We start from the raw sequence: 21,132 nt of genomic DNA, 5'->3' as shown, positions 1-21,132 counted from the left end.
ATGATTGACTTAAGAAGATATGAGTGTTCCTGGTCTGATATGTGTACGTGTCCGCTTTGGAATGTGTCTCATCACTTTTATGCGTATGTGTGTGGTGACACATTGGCACATTTAATTCCTTCACTAGCATGTTATGTCATCTGCAAAGCAGAGACAATAAATCTCATTATAGTGAGATAGAAAGATCCTGAGGCCTGGGGGAGGCAGTGCTTTGTCTTTGAGCGTGTGTTGATGCGAGACAAGCCCTGAGAGGGGAGGAGAAACATTGCTGCCCTGGGACCGCAGAGGATGACTTTGTTCCTGATTGTTCTGTCATGTGTTGCTATTGCTGGACTATCAAGCTTTTCATTTATCACTGTCCTTATAATATCTGCAACAATGCTTCTTGTGTACAAACAACACTTCTCCTGTTTGGCCAGAGAATAACAAGTTGCTGCACAAGGTTGCACTGTTCAATAGTTCTATGCTATAGAAGCACAGTCTGAGTTTAAGTGTTTGCTTTGAAGCTGCTAACTGATGTTTGAATAGAGCTGTATAGTCCTCCATGTAGTGATTGGGCAGAGAGTCCCTAAACAGTGTGGTGTTACCCTTCAGGCGGGCAGGCGGAGGCTGGTTGCCTCCCTGGAACAGGCCTGAGGTCAAGTGGGCACCATGAATCACAAATCCCTGGCTGATTTGTAAATTGTCAGGACATTGATTTACAAGGCTGGGCTAAGGAATGAAATCCTCTCCCAGCCACCGTGGAAGATGGGAGTGTGAAGGGAGAGCGTAATCATACAGCAGATTGCTCTTGAGAAGGTCAGAGCCCACTCTCTCTGTGATTAAAACCTTTTTACACGTGTAGTGTTTTCTCCCTCATCACATTCAACCGTGGAGTGGGCACTGTTAACGAGGACCCCCCAAGCGCTCCCCATGATTGTACCAACTTCATTCCAACATTAGTAGTTCAATTTGTCTTTAAGTGATTGTTCATTGTGTATTCAATACATACATTTTCTTTCATTTGACATTGATAGTTGAGATACTGTACAATGATACCTGAGTCCATTCTGCAAATATTCCATTATTTCTAGATCTAGATCCATAAGCTTATTGTCATAAATGTATGCCTATACCAGAATATTGCTTATTTCCAGAGATATATATCTGGAGACTGAGTCGACATATTGATTTACCAGTTGTTCACTATAATTGAAACGCATCCCATTTTAGAGCAGAATATCTTTACTTTACTGTGAGGTGCAGTTGAAGGTGGAAAGGTGAAGTATTAACAAGCTGACTTACAGTATAAAAGATGTGGAATTGGCAAGAGAAGTTGCCACTGGCATCTGTTGATTTGAAATCCTGACTGGTATATTTGTAACTTTGAGATTCATCAAAACAGACAGATTGTGTTTATGAACTTGGCCAGTGTTAACATTGTCATGTCATAACACCACATGGCTTATACTATAAGCCTGATAGGATTAGTTTAGTTTACAACAAGAACAACCGTACAACACAATGCACAACATAATGGAAGCATGCTACTGTGCAGTATGTCATTGTAATGGCATGTCAGTTGCTGTAAGTATTTTAGAATGTATAATAATGCAATTGATGTGTGCAGTTCAACTAGGCCTGACTGCTCTGCACTGTTCCAAATGACTGTCACTCAGTACAGCCATTCTAGTTTTACTAGAGGACAGTTTGGCTCTTCAGATGAGGATTCAGAGAAAATGTAAACAACAAGTGATCCTCCTCTGAGCTTGTTCTGACTCAGCTCTTCTTTTCTGTCTTGTAGTAGCAGACTGTCGAGTCTTGGAGGGATTGCAGAGATTTTCGTCCATCCCCACATACTTGCCTGTCAACTACCAGGTGCTCAACACAGACTCTGCCTTTTTCCTGAAGGAGGCCAACCAGGACTTCATGAGGAACTCTAGCCTGCTGTCACGGACTGAGCCCTTCTTCATCTACCAGGCTCGCAGCATGCCCTCAGTCAATGCCAGCTATGGGCCTCTGTCTGTGGAGCAGCAAGTCCCCCTGGAACTCATCCAGAGCCCCGGGGCCTTTGTGGCCTCCTCTATGTTCACCTTCAACTGGAAGGTACAGACCTTCATCATCAATGACAGGATCTACCTGACCAAGCCTAAAGTACAGGTGCTGTTTTACGTGGCAGGCAGGGACTGGGACGACTACAGCACCATCGACAAGCTGCCCTGCGTACGTATGTTTGCCTTCCACGAGACCCAGGAGGTGCGTGGCACCTGCCAACTGAAGGGAGAGCTTGGGCTGTGCGTGGCTGAGCTGGAGCCCCTGGCCGGCTGGTTCAGCCCCCCCAGCGTGGTGCCTGGGCGCCAGAGGACCCTGGAGCTGTCTGAGGGGACCACAGTGGAGCTCTACTATCTGCTGCAATCAACCGAGACAGGGGAATGCCACTCGGAGGAGGCCCGGAAAGGCAACTCCATCCGCTCAGGCCAGGAGGGGCTGTTTGGTTCCTCCACCTCCACTCCCATGAGGAGGATCGGCAGTGTGAGGCTGTACCAGAGCCCCGCCCCTCCGCCCCTGACTGAACACAGACTGGATAGTAACTTCTTGGTCATGGTGCCGGCCACACCCATGAGGCAAAGAGACACTGTTTCTGCCTTCATCACTGCATCTGCCTTCTCCCCTGTGGAAATGTTCACCCTCAGGTAAGACGCTACTTCAGCATGAAATGGTTTTACATGTGCATATCTTCATATGTGTGTCTTTGCATTGAAATACTGAGTAAGGATGTATAGAAATGTAATACTCAGTTGTAACAATGTAACAGTGCAGCTATAATTAAATTACAAGCATGCAAGTAAGTCATTATAAATAAGTAAAGGCTGCATAGTATGGCAAGGAGTGTAGTGCATTAGTAGTTTTTGGAAGAAACTGTTTGTCCCTGATTTGATTGTTATGTTGATGCAGGATTTTTGGCTGGTTTCCAAAATTAAAGTTACTTCACTCAGTTTAGCCAAGCCTTCTTAACTCAAATAAGGAGTGAACATCTTTATCTAAAGGAAATGATCGGATTCACTGGAGCTGTGTGTTCTAATTAGAATGTGCAGATGAGACTAAGTGGTTTAGATAATTAACACACAATGCAAATGAGGATGTCATTAATTAAAATGCATTTCCATTAGTGTAATGACTGGGCCCGATCTTAATTACTCTGGTTGAGAACATTTATAAACCATAAGAGATGCTGTGAGTAGGGGTCAAGCCAATTTGTCAACCTGTGTAAATGAAAAACGTCAATGGGCTGATGGGATTGTTTTCTGCTTGGGCGAGTGGAAATGCTGAGGATGTGTAGTTTTTTTTTCTCATCAAGAACCGTGAAAACAGAGAAGAAAGCAGAATAATTGTTGTTTCTTCCCGGTGGTCTGATAGTCAAGATTGCGTAAATAATGTTACCATGCAGAAAAGTTAACATTGACAGTAGTTTTCATTGACATTATGATTTGGTGTCGAAGAGTTAAATGGTGTGTGATAAGTGAAGTATTTGAAGTCTTGCCACATCCCATGAGACCACACCTGTTTATCAAATCTTTCTCCTAACATTACAGTAATTCCACATATACTGTATATGTGCTGCTGAGAGGATGTAATGGCTAGCTTTGAGAAACTATGATTAATTCTATATTTTTCATCAAATAAAACAATCAAACTGGCCACAGAGATTGTGCCTGTGGTGTTTTTATCTGACAGTAGTGGTGTACGTGATTGCAAGCCTGAGCTGGCCAGCTGAGAGCTGGAGATATGGAGAGGCCTTTGGTTTCAGGCCTCTGTGTGTTCCAAGGTGATAAGACTGTTCTCATGTGTACAGTACATGTGTTTGGATGCCCAGTTACCCAGACAAGAGACATCTCTTTATTCACAACATTATTCTCTTCTTTGCACTCAGTCCCACAGTGTAGATCAAAATTGGCTGCCTATAAACCAATAAACATAGCCAAACTTCAACAATGACATTCTATGTCATGAGGATTTACAGTTTTGCTTTAAAGGTCCTTCATGTCATGCTCAGATGTTGTTTACACATATATCTTCCAGTAAGGTTCATGCCTATTCCTTATGTCAAATAGTATTTTATATTTTCTTCAATCTTTCCTATATTCAAGATAGTATCTTGCAGGATAAGAACAGAATTAACCTGTCTCTGCGCAGTTACCTATTTTCCAGTGTTCAGGAAAAGTAATTACAGACCGATGGTCAATTTATACTTCTGCGTAAAATCTACGCCGTAGCCTACGCCATGTTTTATTTACAGCTATGGCACTTATTAAACCAAAACAACCCGCAATCCTATCCGAGCAGTTGTTATTATGGTTCCATTAGACTACCAAAGCAGGACACCGGAGCACTCCTATCTGCGCGTATGGTCACCCTGTTGTTCCTCTGCCCCGGCCGACATGATTCAGAGGCATAGAAAACACACTGTCAACTAGCGATGTGACGGTGTAATTGCAGGGCGACGCAGACCGACCAACGCAGAACTAATCCCTTGCGCAGGCTACGGCGTAGCCGCCCGTAAATTCGACGCAGAAGTATAAATTGGGCTGTACTGTAAACAACTTCCTCTCAAACATCCTTCTGCTCCAACTTTCAATCTTCACCTTCCGCAAATCCATATTCATTCATATTCAGGGACATGATGTGACAGAATCCTAGGATGAGAGCTAATTTCACGTTTGAATGACAATTCATCCAGCCAATTTGTTGTTTGATTGACAGTCAGTTAGGACCTACTTGGATATCGGGGTCTTGTTACAACATGTCATGTTAGATTGGAAGGGAAAGCAATTTTCGGATCTGGCCAATTTCCCTGTGGTATTAAACACTCAGAAGTGGGTTGTTAAGTCAGACTTAAAAGAAAAGGTTTGTGACTTTCTTATTTGCATGTTTTCAAATTCAGAAAGAATCTGTATTGAGGCATTTGAGTCCATTTGACATGGTCTCCAGTTAATAGCTCGAGAGAGAGAACATCATTGTACTATCCTTCTGCCTTGGTGTGTGGGTGCTGCCCGCACAGCATTCTATACCCTTTACCACTCATACCAAATCCTGTTCTTCTACTGCTCTGAGCTGATGAAACCCTCAAGATGTTTCCCCATCTCCCTCATCTCCCTAGTATCATGAATACTGTAAAGCCCTGAATTATTGCATGTATTTGTTGTAATTAATTGGATCTAGACCTGCACAAGTTGATGAGATGCAAAACATGTGTTGAGATTTGCAATTCCCCCCGGTAATTACTGTTATATATCTGAACATGATTTGAACATGTTTTTGGATCAAATAACATTGCTGTACACCAAATTAGCAGTGTGGATTCAATTGGATTAAACAGGATTAGGCCCTAATCATGGTATATTCCTCTGTTTTGATTCTCATTCAGTATTGTTCTGCTGTGCTTAGTTGGTTTAGGGCAGGGGTGCGAATAGGAGACTGAAATCTTGCATCACAAGTAAAGTTGTGCAGTGGGGAGGGGCTGTGTAAATACTGGCTGGTATACAGTTAAGCAGATAATAGTTTAAAAAAATCATAATAAAAGTCTGAACGTTTTTTTTAACAGAATAAAAGTCTGAAAAACAAATCGGAATAAAAGTCAGATAGTTAATGCTTTATTGTGAAGTCACAACTGAGGGGAAACTCCTTGGCTGTGACTTAATTCACTATAAAGCACAGACTCAAGTGCCTTGTTGCTTTTAAACAATGGCTACAAACCTAACCAGAGAATTGTGACAAGAAAACAATGCCATAAGTATATATTGCATGATGGATTGGGATGGTTTCTGCCCTGTGCTTAGAAATATAGTTCTCAAAACGACCACTGTTTTCAAGGTAATGTGATAAACAAAGCTTTGTAAAATGATCACATTTCAGTTAATGCTGTTATTGTTGCAATGGGATGGTAGAATTGCATGATATTTTAGTTTGTCTAAACAGCTGCGTTGTAGGCCTAAATATTTATCATTATGTAATTGGAAAAAAAATAGGTGAACCCCCCGAAACTCATAGGTTAATTCGGGCACTGGTTGAGGGATGGTGTACAACAATTAGCCCTATCAAATCTATTTATACTTTTATGCTCCCTGGAGAATACTGGATTTCTGAAACCTGGAAAATTACTCCCGTTTCAAAGGAACAAAATGAAGAAAAGACAGAAATAGCATCCAAAATGTGAAGGTTCATTAACATTAATATGCAAATAATACATAAGCTGAAGTCATGAACATAATTTGTTTTCATCATTGTTAGACTATCATTAGGATGGTGTCATTGATAATTCATTAACCCTCATTATTAAATGGTTTATATGCAAATCAAATTAGGGAAAGCCTGAAACGAACTTAACGTAAAATAATATTTTCCACTAGACAGTATTTTGTGGCATAAAGAAAGCAAAGCTCAGAGAGGCAATGCAATCCTACAGTTGAATGCTTACAGCGAGACAGACTGTCTTTGTATGTGGATCATTGTCAGTAGATTCTCTGCAGCTCCTTAAAACTTGCATGTTGAGTTACTGGAAGCCTCATAACTGACTTGCTTTGAGGAAAGAAGCCTTTTAGAAGTAAATGGTTATCTTGGTCCCTGACTTAACTCTTGTGTGGTGTTCTGGTCAAAATGGCCCATTTTAAATGTTTACTGAAAGAAACACAATTTATGAATTAATTATTTGTTCAACCTAAAACTCCACAACTTGTTTGTTTTTTTGTGAAAAACATGTAAAAGAACACATTTCCATTGAGTACACAGTGGGTGAATTTGACCCGAGAGTAATGAAAGAGTGAAAACAGATCAGAGGTCAGAGGTCATGGTAAATATGAAACAAAAATGTACTTCACTTCTTGTGACACTACCTTAATCTCTAATTTGCTCTCACCCCTGTACACACTCATGTACACTCATGCCACACTTATGCACACATGTATTCTTTTTGACTTTCGCTTTTGTCTTGTAGCGCATTTCATAGATTGAACACACAACCCTCTCCACCATGTTATATATACACAATATTGCCAAAATAAAATGTTTCAAGTCTAGTCTACCCTCCACACACACACACACACACACACACACACACACACACACACACACACACACACACACACACACACACACACACACACACACACACACACACACACACACCAATAAGGTTGTAACATCGTTAAATTCCATGCACCGAGAACATGTCTAGTGGATTTTTTTACATAATAATGATGATAATTAATCACAACTGTATCACAAAAAACACTTTCATTGTTAAATGTAATGTAGAGGTAATTACATCCATTTTTATTTCTGTATTGCTTTAAAATCTCAATAATAATACTAATAATAATATTTTGGTTTTATATAGAGCCTTTCACAGATCCCAAGGACACTTTACACATTTTACAGAAAAATTGTCAGATAGACAAAACAGAAAACAGTGGCAAAACTAAATTAGGGGCCAAATGCCCAAGTCTGAGGAGTGCAGGTTCCAGGATGGGTATGTTGGCAGAGAAGGTCAGTTAGTTACTGGGGGGCGCAGGCATGGAGGGATTTGTAGGTGAGAAGGAGGATTTTGTACATGATGCGGGACTTGACCGGAAGCCAGTGGAGGTGAATGAGGGTGGGGGTGAGAACCCTGGCAGCTGAGATCTGCACATACTGTAACCTGTCCAGGGCTTTTCTGGGTACCCTGAACAGGACTCCATTGCAATAGTCCAGGCAGGAGGTGACAAACGCGTGGACGAGGCTTTCAGCCACAGAGTCAGAGAGGGCCGATTGGAGTCTGGCAATGTTTTTGAGGTGGAAGATGGCAGATTTGGTGATGTTTTTTGGGCTGTTGAGTTTGAGTAGGTTAGCTGACATCCATGTTTTTATTTCAAGCAGGCAGTTGACAAGAGATTGAGGAGGGAACTGAGAGGATTGTCTAGTGCTGAGATACAGTTGGGTGTCATCAGCGTAGCAGTGGAAGTTTAGGCCGTGGTGGCGGATGATCTGGCCGAGGGGGAGCATGTAGACAGTGAAGAGGAGAAGAAGCACAGAGCCTTGAGGCATGCCTTGGTTGACTGGGACTGGAACCAGGAGAGAGTTGTATCGGTGAGGCCTAAATGGTCAGCTAGACATTTGAGGAGGATGGTATGGGAGACTGTGTCAAAGAGTGCCGAGAGGTCCAAGAGGATGAGTATGCTGATGTGGTCAGAGTCAGCCGTGATGAGGAGATAATTAGTGATCTTGATGAGGCGGTCTCCTTGCTGTGGTGAGTGCTGAAGCCGGACTGGAGGGTTTCATAGAGCTCATGGTCGGACATGTGCCAGTGGAGTTGAGCGGCAGCTGCTTTTTCCAAGATTTTGCTGAGCAAAGTAAGGTTTGTCGACCGGCCGATACTGGTGTTTTGGTGTTGACACCCATAATGTCCTGGGTCTTTTTGACCCTGTGAACAGTACCAAAGGTTCCAAAAAGTGAACATAACACTTAAATAGTCTCATTAAAACCAGTCTATCTCTAGCAGGAAGGGAAAGATGCATTACATCTAAATTGGCTCAATAACACCATGAATTGTTTCAAGACATTACACTAAGGCCCAAACCCAATTCACCCCTTGACCCTACATTTTAGTCCTACCCCTCCGTTTTGAGCGTTCACATGCTAACTAACGTTACAACAATGTTTTAAGGCTGATTTGTGCATGACAGTCCCGCATTTTGACATATTTCCATGTTGCATTTCCGCCCTTTGATGGCATATGACGCCCAGAAATGTTACTTAAGTTCAGCCGCGAAGTTGTTGCACAATATCAGTGCAGACTGGCAGGGTATGAGCATGGGTTGCTAGACTACAGAGCACCGCTATTCTGTCATGAACTGGCCTGATAATGAAGCATTGTTCTTTTTTATTTGATTACTTATTTGATCGATTTATAGCATGAAACTTAAGTTGTGAATGAATCACTAATGTATCCATGCTTTTCTGTGATACTACTGATGACGTATCAGGGTCTTTGAATGCATGCCCTCTTTGAATGCATTTTGCATGGTTTTCTTTGTTTGAGACAACAGTGAATTGACTTCTGAAGGGGCAGATTGATAAGCAGAGACTTGTGATGATGAATTCTGAGTCAATATTGGCATCAATGCTTTCATGTAAAGAACATTCTCATCAGAAGACCTGATACAGTATGTGTGTGTGTGTGTGTGTGTGTGTGTGTGTGTGTGTGTGTGTGTGTGTGTGTGTGTGTGGATGGGTGGGCGGGCAGTAATGCGGGCAGGCGGGCATGAATGCGTGCAATGCGCGTGTATGGACTGGTTTGTGTGTGCTAACAGTGCATACAGTAATGGGTTTGTGTGTGGTTGGTGTTTGTGTATGTGTTTACTTACTACCAGATACATATTGTTGCTTCTCCCAGTGTAATCTGTCTTACTCATTTGCCCCCCACGAAGAACAATCTAGCAAACATTTTTCTGCAAACAGATTTAAATTCAACTTAGAGCTCTCAGCTCTGGGGGTAATGTGTGCGTATGTGTGTATGTGTATGTGTGTGTGTGTGTGTGTGTGTGTGTGTGTGTGTGTGTGTGAGAGAGAGAGACGGAGAGAGAGAGAGAGAGAGAAAGCACAGTGCATACAGTACCCCTCCCCCCCGCCCACACACACAAACACACACACACACACACACACACACACACACACACACACACACACAGTGTACACTTTGAATACCAAAAGCAGGAACTACTTAGGCGGAATCAATTTACCTCATCTTTAAAAGGCAGTGCATCAGTGAGCACATTATCTACTATTACGCTTCATTATGTGTGCTGATGGACAACAGTGAACTAATGAATGCAGCAATGGCCTGACAAATCAGCAGGTGCTGGGTGCCATGAGTCACAGCCTAGCCTGCTGGTGGCGATGGGTGGGCAAGAGGGATGTCTTTACTAAAGCTTCTGGCTTGTGCTGGGCAGGTGAGTGGGCTGTGGCAGTTGACTATGGCATATTTATGGATATTATGTCTTACCTTTTGCTTTCGGAAAATGTTTCTTGGCACCATAGTACAAACTGACTATACAACAGAACGGAATGCTTCAGTAACATTGCTCGCTGTTTTTGTAATAGTTTGTCTATTTCTGTTCCAACACATAAATTGTATACACACTCTGCATTTGCATCTGCGCCCCTTTGCTGCTACATGTCTGTTGTTACTGTCCTCTTTTAATCAGCCCCAAGGACACCTGGCAGTGCTCGGTGCGATCATTCTTTTTTGTTAGTTTCTCATTAATCGGTATACTGTTGATGAGAATCACACCTTCCTGCTGTTGCGATGCTCAACAAACACATACAGTACGTATCAAATCCTATGGTAATGCAACTCATACCTGTCTCCCTTGTTGTGAGTTGTTGAGCTATAAGAATCCAACCTGATCTCATGCCGATATGGACACACATTGTGATTTCTGTTGCATGAACAATCGGAACATGCGTCCATGTCTCGGGGTGAGCAGGCTGAAGAATCAGATCCAAAGGGGATGTCACTGCACCTCTATTTCACCTCCTGTCAATCCTCTATAATACTGGTGTATTACTGATCGCTTGGCCAACGTCAGGGCTTTGTATGAGTGGAGGAGGCTGGTCCAAGGCTGTTATGTTTGTGAGTGACTTTTACTGTGGCCTGGGTCTGACATAGCACGCTGCTTTAAGCTCCGGCCAGATTTACTGTCAGCTCTGGGTTTATAGAGGAGGGTCTCGCTCTCTCTCTCTGGCAGTGTGAGTGCTTACAGCACAGGAGGCCAGACTTAAGCACAGTTGATTTCCTGCTGTAGCTTCATTCAATCCCCTATCACAACAACAACAACAGCAATTACAACAACAACAACAACAGAGAGCAGTAAAAAGCATCCATTAGGATAATAACTAACATAATTAGATGACTTAGTGCTCATGTAGAGTAATGAACAACAGAAAGCAATGCCTTTTTTTCTCTAAAATACTGGCTTGAAGTGTTAAAAGGCCAAATGGGTGAGCTTCCAGAGAACAGTTAGTGTCTAAACATATCCCAGTGTCTGCTGTATCCCAGAGGTCTGATACTGAGGCCAGGCCTATAATGAAGTAATCTCATTTAATCATTTACTATAAACAGCCATGGAATCGGGAGCATTTGACTTGAAGTGCTTTAAGTGGAAAATTATGTGATGAAAATCCAAGTGAATGCATTTTCATTAAATGGCCAGTATCGTAGCCTACTGAATTCTGATGATGCTCTAGTTTAACATGAAATTGGCAGAAAAAAAGCAGATGTTTTAAAAGATAAGATATTGGATACAAACTTGATCTTGATTAATATTCAGTGATGTTATGTGATAACCGATTACAAACTGTCGCTGGTATAAATTAAATAATCAGACAGATTTTTAGTCAGATTCTTTTTTTTGGGCGCCGAGCGCAGTATTTGCGACATGTGTACCATAAACACAGGCAAAAAAACAATAAATCTAAGCATGGCACAGATAGGGTTTTTGGCAATGATAATCCTCACGTATTCAATAAGGCAGCACGGGAGGCGTTACAAGGTGTGAAAACCGCTGCTACCTTTTCTGCTGAGCTTGACTATTGGAATTTAGCCCGTTAAGATCCTACATTTTTATTAGCTGGCATATTGGATCACATGCCGTGCGTCTGTGGCGCAGCCAGCGGGTGACTGAGGTCCTGTTAACAAAAACTCCTGCCAAAGTTGGACCAGAGAGAAAACACCTGCCTGCTCCACACCCCCCACCCCACCCCCCAACCCCCCGCAGCTCCACAGGGGCCCATATCACCTGCAGAGACACCTGCTAGCTGGAGCGCTGCTGGGCTGCTCAAGATAGCGCCAAACACCCACACTATGGAGAGCAGCTAGAGTAACGTGGCCTTTGAATGGAGTTTGAATTCTTCTTGAATTCCATGTTTTCCTGCCCTTGAATGAATAAGTGTCACTGTGTTATATTTGAAAGTAATAAAGTCCAGGCTCTTGATGCTGATGAAAATACGGAGCTCTGTGCATGTTTCTATTTCCATATTATACATGCATTAATGTCAATTATTTCTTTGCAGTATAACTTGTGAATTAAATTGTGATAATTTATCCTGTTCCTGTAGAGAGCTAATTAATGGGTCAATGTATTCTGTCATCATAGTGTTGTTACAGCACAAACATGATCAAAGCATTTTTCTTATGATTAATTACAATCTATAATCCACACTCCCATGCCCTTTGTGAATCTTTATTTAATTATTCTTTTAGATTTTTGTCATAAATTGAAGATCACCTTTGATGTCAATGTTGAATCACACAATTAACAGTAAGCGCTACCACTGATGGTGGTGCATTTTTATTAGGGATTTTCATAATCTGGCAAAAGGACTGTTGTCATTGCCATTCATTAGTCTGATTGGGCTGATTATCTCTGTTACTTACTCTAAAATATAATAATAATAATTATTTATTATTTTCTTGATTAAACAGCTTTTATGGAAACATCACTATAATAACCATCTGATATTTACCCAATAGATGAAGGGCAACAAAAGATAACCATCCACCCAAACATGAACAGAGTAAACAGAATGTCTATTAAGTGAGTGAACAGATAAAATGTTCTGATTCAAAGAACAAACACACACTGGCCATTAGTCTGTAAAATAGGCTGCAGCACGATTCAACTCCTCGGGTTGTGTGTGTGTGTGTGTGTGTGTGCGCGCGTGTGTGTGTGCATGCGTGGATGCGTGTGCGTTTGTGTGTGTTTGTGCAGGGTGGGGGGTCGGGTGGCAGGACGAGGGGAGCAAAGAAATGGTCCCTCTCAGTAGATAATGAAGTTACAAATATCTTCAAGCATATGCAGAGAAGGATACACTGCATGACAATTTGTTGATTAATAGAGCAGTCAAGGTTTCTCTTTTTAATGTTTGCTTGTACATTACAAATCTGTTATTTTTCTCACTATATTCAGAAAGTCACTGGAGAATGGAATTTATTCAAACTAGAATATTGTTATGTTCCTGAATAATATTGTAGGGGAAAGATGGGTTGAACGATGAGTGTCTGCAGTTATCCCCTGGCTGCATAACTCAAGCATCCATCGTATGTCTGGACATTATATATGTTTTTAGTCATTTATGTAGTATGACCTCATTAGATGAATGTGAGAACTCCTACTTTACAAATTGTGATGGCAGCTGGTGAAACCGGGAACAAGTCGGCAACCAATCCCAAAAAATATTGTTCAGACTTTTATTCAGAAAAATGTAAATTCATTTCAGCGTTGTTGAAAATCAATGACACACTCGCTAGTCAAGCTTGCTGTTTTGGCTTGACTAGCGAGTGTGTCATTGATTTTCAACAACATTGAAATGTAGTTACATTTTCCAGAATAAAAGTCTTGTTTAGAAAACGGTTGACTTGCTAGCTTGTTCACCACCTGCCGTCACAATTGTTTTCAAATTCCTTTTGAATTCCAAATATATCCTGTCACCACTGTATCTGTGAATAGATTCAGAAAAACCTACAGACTGTACACTGAGTTGATTTATTTGCTATAATCCGCAGTTTGGGCTCTTAAAAGAATGAGTCATGATGGTGTGAAAAGCCCAAGGACACAACATCATCTGGGAGCCCAGATAATCACTGTCTGCTCTATTTCTCTATTGATTCTAAAAGTGGCGCTCTGTAAGTTTAGCCACAGGCAAAAGGGGATGTATTCAATTCATTTAACCCTCTTTAACTTGACTGTGGATACTTCTACTCTGGAGACTGCATGGGGAGTTTATCTTGTGATTTCAGCATCATTACCTTTACACCGGCTTGGCTGTGTTGTTTAGCCTACAGAATCTATAGTCATTACGGTATATCTTGCTTAAGCATGAGCACTTTGCGAGGGTTGTTGTTTTTTGCCTTGCATATTCTGTACTCAGCAATGGCATGGCTACTTGTAGCCTGCAGATGTTATGGTCAAGTCACCTGTAAGATGGTTTATTTCTAACCTGCTGGACGTAATATTCTCTGTAATCTCTGCCCTGCTGCTGATGACCTCTTTTGGAAACCCCTCCAAAAGTAGGATTGATCACCAGATCATGCCTAGACTGTGTGTTATCTACTGTAATGGTGTTTGTTTATCTCCCAGCCTGCATCCAGAGATCACAACAGATATACTTTCCATGCACCTCTGTTGGAAGAAGCATCACCCTCTGTGCTCACATGCCACCAGCACAGTCAACTCAACAGCCTCCCTGCTACCCTCTCTGATCTATATTAAATATGGTTTAGACAGTAGAGGCTCTGTCATACCGCTGTTTATGGATGGGCTTTCCCCCTGCATTTAACTAATGTGTTTTAGCTGCTAAGTGTCTCAAATACTTTTTTTTTTACTGAGATTGAATGACCAGATATAATCCTGTGTTCATCAGTTGTTTTTATGATTATCATACGTCATAATAGTGTAGCGTAGGCTACCGCTCCAAAAGCCATTCCCAAGACCTCATACTATATGTATCTGGGGAATTGTCCTGTGAGGTTTCTTTCTGTTTGGTTGAGCTCTTTCTATTGACCAGCTTCATTTTTGTATTTGTTCAATATGGTACTGTAAATATTGCTAGATCTTTCTCATAGAGTTAGAAGTATGGACTCTATGAGAAAGATCTAACAATATACAGTTTTACAGATCAGTAAAGATTGTGCATCACGCTATCAATCAGTAGTCCCAACAGGATTACTTTGTTTGTGTCATCCAAATGTTACTGGGGCCAAAAGCTCATAATGTAATTACTCCCTCATTGATATGGTACATGATTTAGAGAAGTGGTGTGCATGATTATGATTGTGTAATGGCTTTCTATCTCATCTGACAAATAATTAAACGGAACTGTATCAATCATGTGTTTTAATTTTTCCCTAGTAGATATATATATATATATACAGTATATATATTCTATTTTTTTTTACCATTATTTGTTTTTGGTTACCACCTCATCTCACTCAGCCACAGGTGATCTGACTCAATGTACTCTTTAGTATCTCTTCATCTTGCTTACAAGATGTACTGTATCAGAGAATAGATATTGTGGAATTATACCATCTTCATGATTCGATTCTATTCCCTTTTTGTTGTTGTTGCTTCTCTGAAATATAGGAGTAGGATTACTTCTTTGAATATAGAAGTAAACAGCATGATATAGCCAATAAAATGTACAGTATCGTGACTTCAGTCATCATTTCCATCACTATTGTTGTTCTTCAATCACAATTAGGTAAAACTGTTCATGTGAAAATGATGGAGGATTGTTCTCCAGCCTTGTATTGGTGGTTGTAGTTTGTGAAAGGACTTAAGACACCTTTTCAGTGTGAAAGGTGTGGGTCCCCTGGAGTGCTCTGCTCATTGTGAAGATAGATGGCCCAAGCTGGGCATGGACCAGAGCTGAGCACTATCCCCCAGGGTTTTACATGGCGCCACTCGAAAAGTGCTGTCACAAACTAGCGGAAATTTGCTGTGCTTCTTGCAAAGTGGCAAGCCCTTGAAGTTGGATTGGTCAATTATTTCTCACACTTTTTCCAAACATGCATCCACTATTCCATCATAACATGCAGTGACACCTGTCATGACCGTATTTGATTAATTATACAAATGAGATGACTTCATATTGTCGATCAAAAGAAGAGTGTGTAATGGAGACTCAGCGTTCAATTTTCTATTTCCTTTCTCCTCTACTTCTTCCGGTTAGTTTTAATCTAAAAATGGAACTGTCATTAAACTATGGAGACCTTTGTCCAGTAAAAGAGGCAGCACAGGAATATAGAGGTGAAATGTGAAACGACTGTATGAGATTGGATTTCATGCCAGGAAGTTTTAATATACATATCTGATTTCATATGAAGATTATGTTCTTCCTCTCAAGTTTATTGTGCAATATGTTAATAAAGTCCAGCATATGATATGAATCATATATTTCAGTTATTAGCCAAGATCATTTTCAGCTGGTTTCTGCTTCTCCTCCGACCTTACCACCGTGCCATGGGGACTGACCACTGAAGAGATGCTGTGGCATACAACATTGTGGCATTTTGCATGCGCTTCCACATTTTGTCAGGTTATTTAACAGGATGACATTTTCAAAGGTTATGGCCTTTCCTTGTTCTGATGCCTTCGATGTCAATGTTTGGGGTGTTCAACATCAGTGTTCAACATCAGTTTTTTCAGTGACCATGTCAGTGGCCTGATCCCTGTTAGGGCTGCAGAGATGGCTGATCAGCAGGAGGGATTGATTCTCAGCCAGCTCCCTATGATCTTTTCCACCTGTCACCATCCCCCCCACCCCCACCCCCACCCCGCCCCCCAATCTCACAGGACTAATCGATGGGGCTGCATTCAGGGACTCAACTGCAGAATCACAATTCCACCAGCCTCTCTGGGGGAGGGAGAGGTTGAACAAAGACCTACAAGGCCCCTTGTGGCACAAGTGTTGCTTAACACATTACTAAAACAAAATGTTACCCATGGCCTTTACTGTCACTTTAATAATTCTCAAGTTCTCTGAAGTCTCACTCACCTGGCCTCTTCTGAATTGTGTCTGCTTTAAATGATTCCTTCCTTTCAGAGGAAGTTCCTGTCATTCACAGTGAGTATATCAAAGTACCAAACAGTCAGAATAAGATTCCTTCGGACAAGAGCCATTGTGTGGCTGGGGAGGAGGAGCATAGAGAAAAGAAATGGTTGGTCAGAATCCACCCTTGACTGGGAGAGATGAACCGTGGTGGTCTTTTTGTATGGCGTCAAAGGAATGGCCTTGCGCCCTCCTACCAGAGCGACAATGAGGATTCATCACTGAGCAGAAAATCAAAGCGTGTGTGATCAGAGTGGCTGGGGCAGGGCTGGGGCTAAATGGAAGACTAATGGGCAGAGGGAGCAGGTCTGACGGGCTCTGAGGAGCCCTGTTCACACTCTCTCCACCTGTCATCCATCACACCTCCAGCTGATTCTGGGAGATAGCTGTCCCACTCTGAGGGGAGGGGGGTGGGGGACCCAATAGCAAGCTGGGGACAGGGATGCTACAGAATGCCATTAGGAACAGCCTGTGTTAAGCAGCCTCTCTCTTCCACAGATTGAGGGGGAGAGTAGGTTGTCTGTTTGGGTCAGGGAGACACCCGTAGTTGTGCTCAGCCTCCCAAAGAGGTCACGCAGGGTTTCTATGCAGGACTATCAGACCATTCTACCCTTACCTCAACTAATACTTAGTGTACTGTATCTGGTTTAAGATGTACTGTCTTGTAATGTCATGTAATGATCTTGGTCATTTGAGAGTTAGTATTTACTGTAAAATGGTGCCGTGTCCACTCCAGTCAAGCAGTCTTAGATTACGTAGTCTCTCAGCCCTCACACAAGCTTGCTGCTTTGTGAGGGCTGAGGGATGAATCTAGTAAGTAAGTAAGTAAAGTTTATATATATATATAGCACCTATCACAGACCAGCGGTCACAACGTGCTTTACATAGGCTATACAAACATAATTAAAGAGCAAAAGTAATAGCAGGTTAAAAGAAATAGGAATGTGAATCTAAACACACACACACACACACAAACACGCGCACACACACACACACACACACACACACACACACACACACACACACACACACACACAGGATGTCTGGCAAAGGTGGATTTTAAAAAGACCCTTTATATTAGAGCTCCTTTAAAACTGATGAGGGCACCTTGGGGTTACCTTGTGAGCAAAGAAAAGAGATTATGGATTTATTTGATCACCTGCCTTCCGGGAGTCCTCGCTATGGCAAAACTTCAACATTCTCAGACTTAATGCATCTCTGATTGAATAACAATGAATACAAAAGCCATTCCTAAATTGCAACGATTACTATTTACTGTATTGTGTGGAGGCGAGGAGGAAACATCAACAACAACCATGCCAGAAAACAAAATGAGTTAAGAGTGGAGAGGGGTTAAGAGTGGAGAGGGGTCAAACCACACACAATGCATGAAGACGGGGAAGCTGTTGGGCTGTCAACACTGTTGTAGATTCCTGCAGAATCCGGGAAGTTGGAGGTTAGTCCCAGATGGATATGGTTATATGGTTATGAAGCTGTGATGCTGCTTCGAGTAAGGAAGAAGCGATTCTGTAAAAGAGGGGTGAAAGTAGGGACAATGATGTTCAACTACCTCTCTTGTTCCTGTAGTCAATCATACCTACCCCCCCCCCCCCCCCCCCGATCTATTCTGCCTGCAGTTGGCCTTTTTTATGTTTCAATAACTTAATTTCCCTCAATTCAATTCCCTCCATGTTGCCAGAAGAACACCTGTGTAGTCCTTGGAATGCAAATTTGAGCTTGTTTTCCTGTACTGTAATATACAGTTTACGCTCTCCTTGCCACAAAACAGAGGATGAGTGTGTGAGCATGCGTGTGTGTGTGTGTGTGTTTGTATCTGTGTGTCTATCTCTGTGTCTGTGCGTGTGCATGTGTGCGTGTGTCAATATGCAGTGTAACATCCCTCTCTCCTTGCCACAAAACAGAGGACGTGTGCGTGTGTGTGTGTGTGTGTGTGTGTGTGCGTGCCTGCGTGTGTGCATGTGCATGTTTGAGTGTGCATGCATGCATGCAAGCATGTGTGTGGGTGTGGGTGTCAACTGTAGTTGTCCCTGTGTGTCCCTGTGAAAATGCCATACTATCTTTTCAGACACTGCTGCAGTAACTCCCTCCTCAGCATCACAGTATCTCCCTGCTCAGCATGGGTACAAACGGTTGAAAGCAGCTAGCTGTTGAGACTGTAATGTAGAAGGCTGACAGTATTTACGTGGCTTTTATATGTATTTAAAGCAGATGGCAGCCCAGGGAAAACCTTTGGAGCTCTGCTCCTCTAGACATAGCTGAAGAGATGTTGAGTTAAGCATTAGAGGAATAATTTCAAGCCGCAATGCACTGAAGTGCAGCTAGACATTCAAACAGACTTGGCACAATGTCTCTGATGTTTTGTCTGAGAGAAAAAAAGGTGAGTTTAGGGATACTTTGACGCTCATTCAATTATTTCACCAACCTTTTCAGCTATTGTGGCTATTGGACCATGTCAAAGACTGGAGTAAGTAAGTTACAGCAATTTTCCCTCTGAGCCAAAATTGACAAGCCAGGCAAAGCAACAATGAAGGCAACATGAAGAGGTTCAAGTTATCATGTCAGTACTCATGCATAGTAATAAGGTTGAATGCACAGTGATAAGGCACTGTGAATACAATACAATCTTACTTTTCCATTATTTACAACAGATATTATAATTTTGCCATCTAAATACCCAACCCAAATCGCACAGTGTACACACATACATACACATGTATTAATTACAGGCTGGGAGCAGCACACAGTCAGCCACAATGCGGTGCTCCTAGAACAGTGCAGGGTTAAGTGGCTTGCTCAAGGGCACAACGGCCGTGCACAATTGACATTGCGCTGCTAGCCTGTTACCCCTTTAATGTCAAATGTTCTAAATCCGAGAATTGTGACATAAGTAATCATGCGTGTGTGTCATGCTGCCATGCTGTCCCTGGTCCAGACCCTAGGTCGACCCCAGAGACATGTCTGTGCTGTGCTCTGCGCTGCAGCAGGTCTCCTGTTTGAACCCTGGGCTGGTGCCAGCTCCTGGGCTGCCTCTGTCACCGTTCCCTACAGACCCAAACATAGAGGCTGGCACAGCAGGAGGGTGGCTGCTGCTGCTGCAGCTGTTTCCAGAAGCTGGATCCTCCTCACTCCCTCTCTCAGCCTGGATCTGATTGGGAGACTGTCTGCCACTCAGAGCTGTGTAGTCTCAACAGAGGGATCTTGCATGCTATATCACAGCTCTTTTGTAAACAAACTCCAATAATTGTCACAGTCTCATTAACTTAGAGTCTACGAATAAACAGCGTTAGTTTAAATGAAATGGAGCATACTGTGTAAATAATGTGCATTTGGCTGCATTTGACTCTGACATGACATTGACAGCTTTAGGAAATGACTCCACTCCCCATGAATCAACTATGCACACAAGTCTGAAAACTTGAAGCTCTTGTATCAACAACAAGACTCCAGACTGCTAAACTCTAAGCACAATTCCATTGTTTTCACTCAAATAGGAATTCTAAATCACATTTTTTGCACAAATTGCCTCATTTGGCATATTTTGTTCACCTGGAAAACGCTGGCCTTCAAAAATGACACATGCTAATTACCAATTGGTCTCACTCACTTCTCACCTGTTCTCTGATTGGTAAAATACTTCAATCATGTGTCAGAGCATAAAAGATGCCTCAGGTGACCTCTACTGTGTTGGGGGGGAAATGGGGCAGCATGGAAAACAGAGGAAAAGGAAGAATAAGAGCAAGTAGTGGAGGAGGAGGAGGATGACGGTGACGACGAAGAAGAGGAAGGACAGCCAATATGTCTAATGAAATCTGCGCAACTTTGGTTGACCATGTACTAAATTATGGCTCAATAATGTAACTTTATGGTTTCTATGGATATATACAGTGGTTAGAGAAATGTATAGTGTAACTTTGTTTTGTCTTACATTTATGAAATATGTGTAGCCTATACCGGGCGGCAAAGGGAACAGCCTCCCACACCTGGCCGATCACTCCGCTCTTCCACCTCTGCTGGCCGACTGGCACTGCTTTGTGGATGTAACAGTCGCATTGCTCGATCACGGTTTTTCACTGTCCTGGTGGAACGAGCTTCCCATTGCTGTCAGAACTGCAGAGTCACTACCTATCTACCGCCGTAGAGGGAAGACCCATCTCGTCAGGCTACACCTTAACTGTCCCTCCTAAGACCTTTGTATCTCCTGTACAGTTTTTCTACTGTAAATGAAAAAATAAATGATATTTTCTTCCTTCTTATAGCATTATGACTGCCAATGGCCCCTGGCCCTAGCATAGATTACTTTTTCGTGCTATGACTGATCGGATAGATGATTCACTTACTTAGAAAAAAAGATGTGTTAGTCGCTTTGGATAAAGGCGTCTGCTAAATGCCAAAAATGTAAATGTAAATGTCTAAATGCCCGGATAACTGAAGCGCTTCAAATTTGTCTGGACTCTGTGCCCTGCTTTGGTCATTGTTATGCCATGATTG

General features: G+C 42.2%; 1 protein-coding gene across 1 annotated transcript in view; it reads left to right on the top strand.

Annotated features, from left to right (window-relative positions):
- The window catches only part of LOC308157840 (transmembrane protein 132C), a gene marked incomplete at both ends in the record, with an annotated part of 110,893 nt that overhangs the window by 20,220 nt on the left and 69,541 nt on the right, over window positions 1-21,132 (top strand). Inside the window, one exon of the mRNA XM_080531441.1 lies at window positions 1,784-2,672. Coding sequence (XP_080387567.1) covers window positions 1,784-2,672 — 889 coding nt within the window. The remainder of the gene's footprint in view (window positions 1-1,783; window positions 2,673-21,132) is intronic.

This window comes from Nansenia antarctica (genome assembly GCF_963989245.1).
Source record: "Nansenia antarctica genome assembly, chromosome: 5".
NCBI lineage: Eukaryota > Metazoa > Chordata > Actinopteri > Argentiniformes > Microstomatidae > Nansenia > Nansenia antarctica.
The sequence above is the reverse complement of the archived record's forward strand: the minus strand, read 5'-3'. Positions and strand labels throughout refer to the sequence as shown.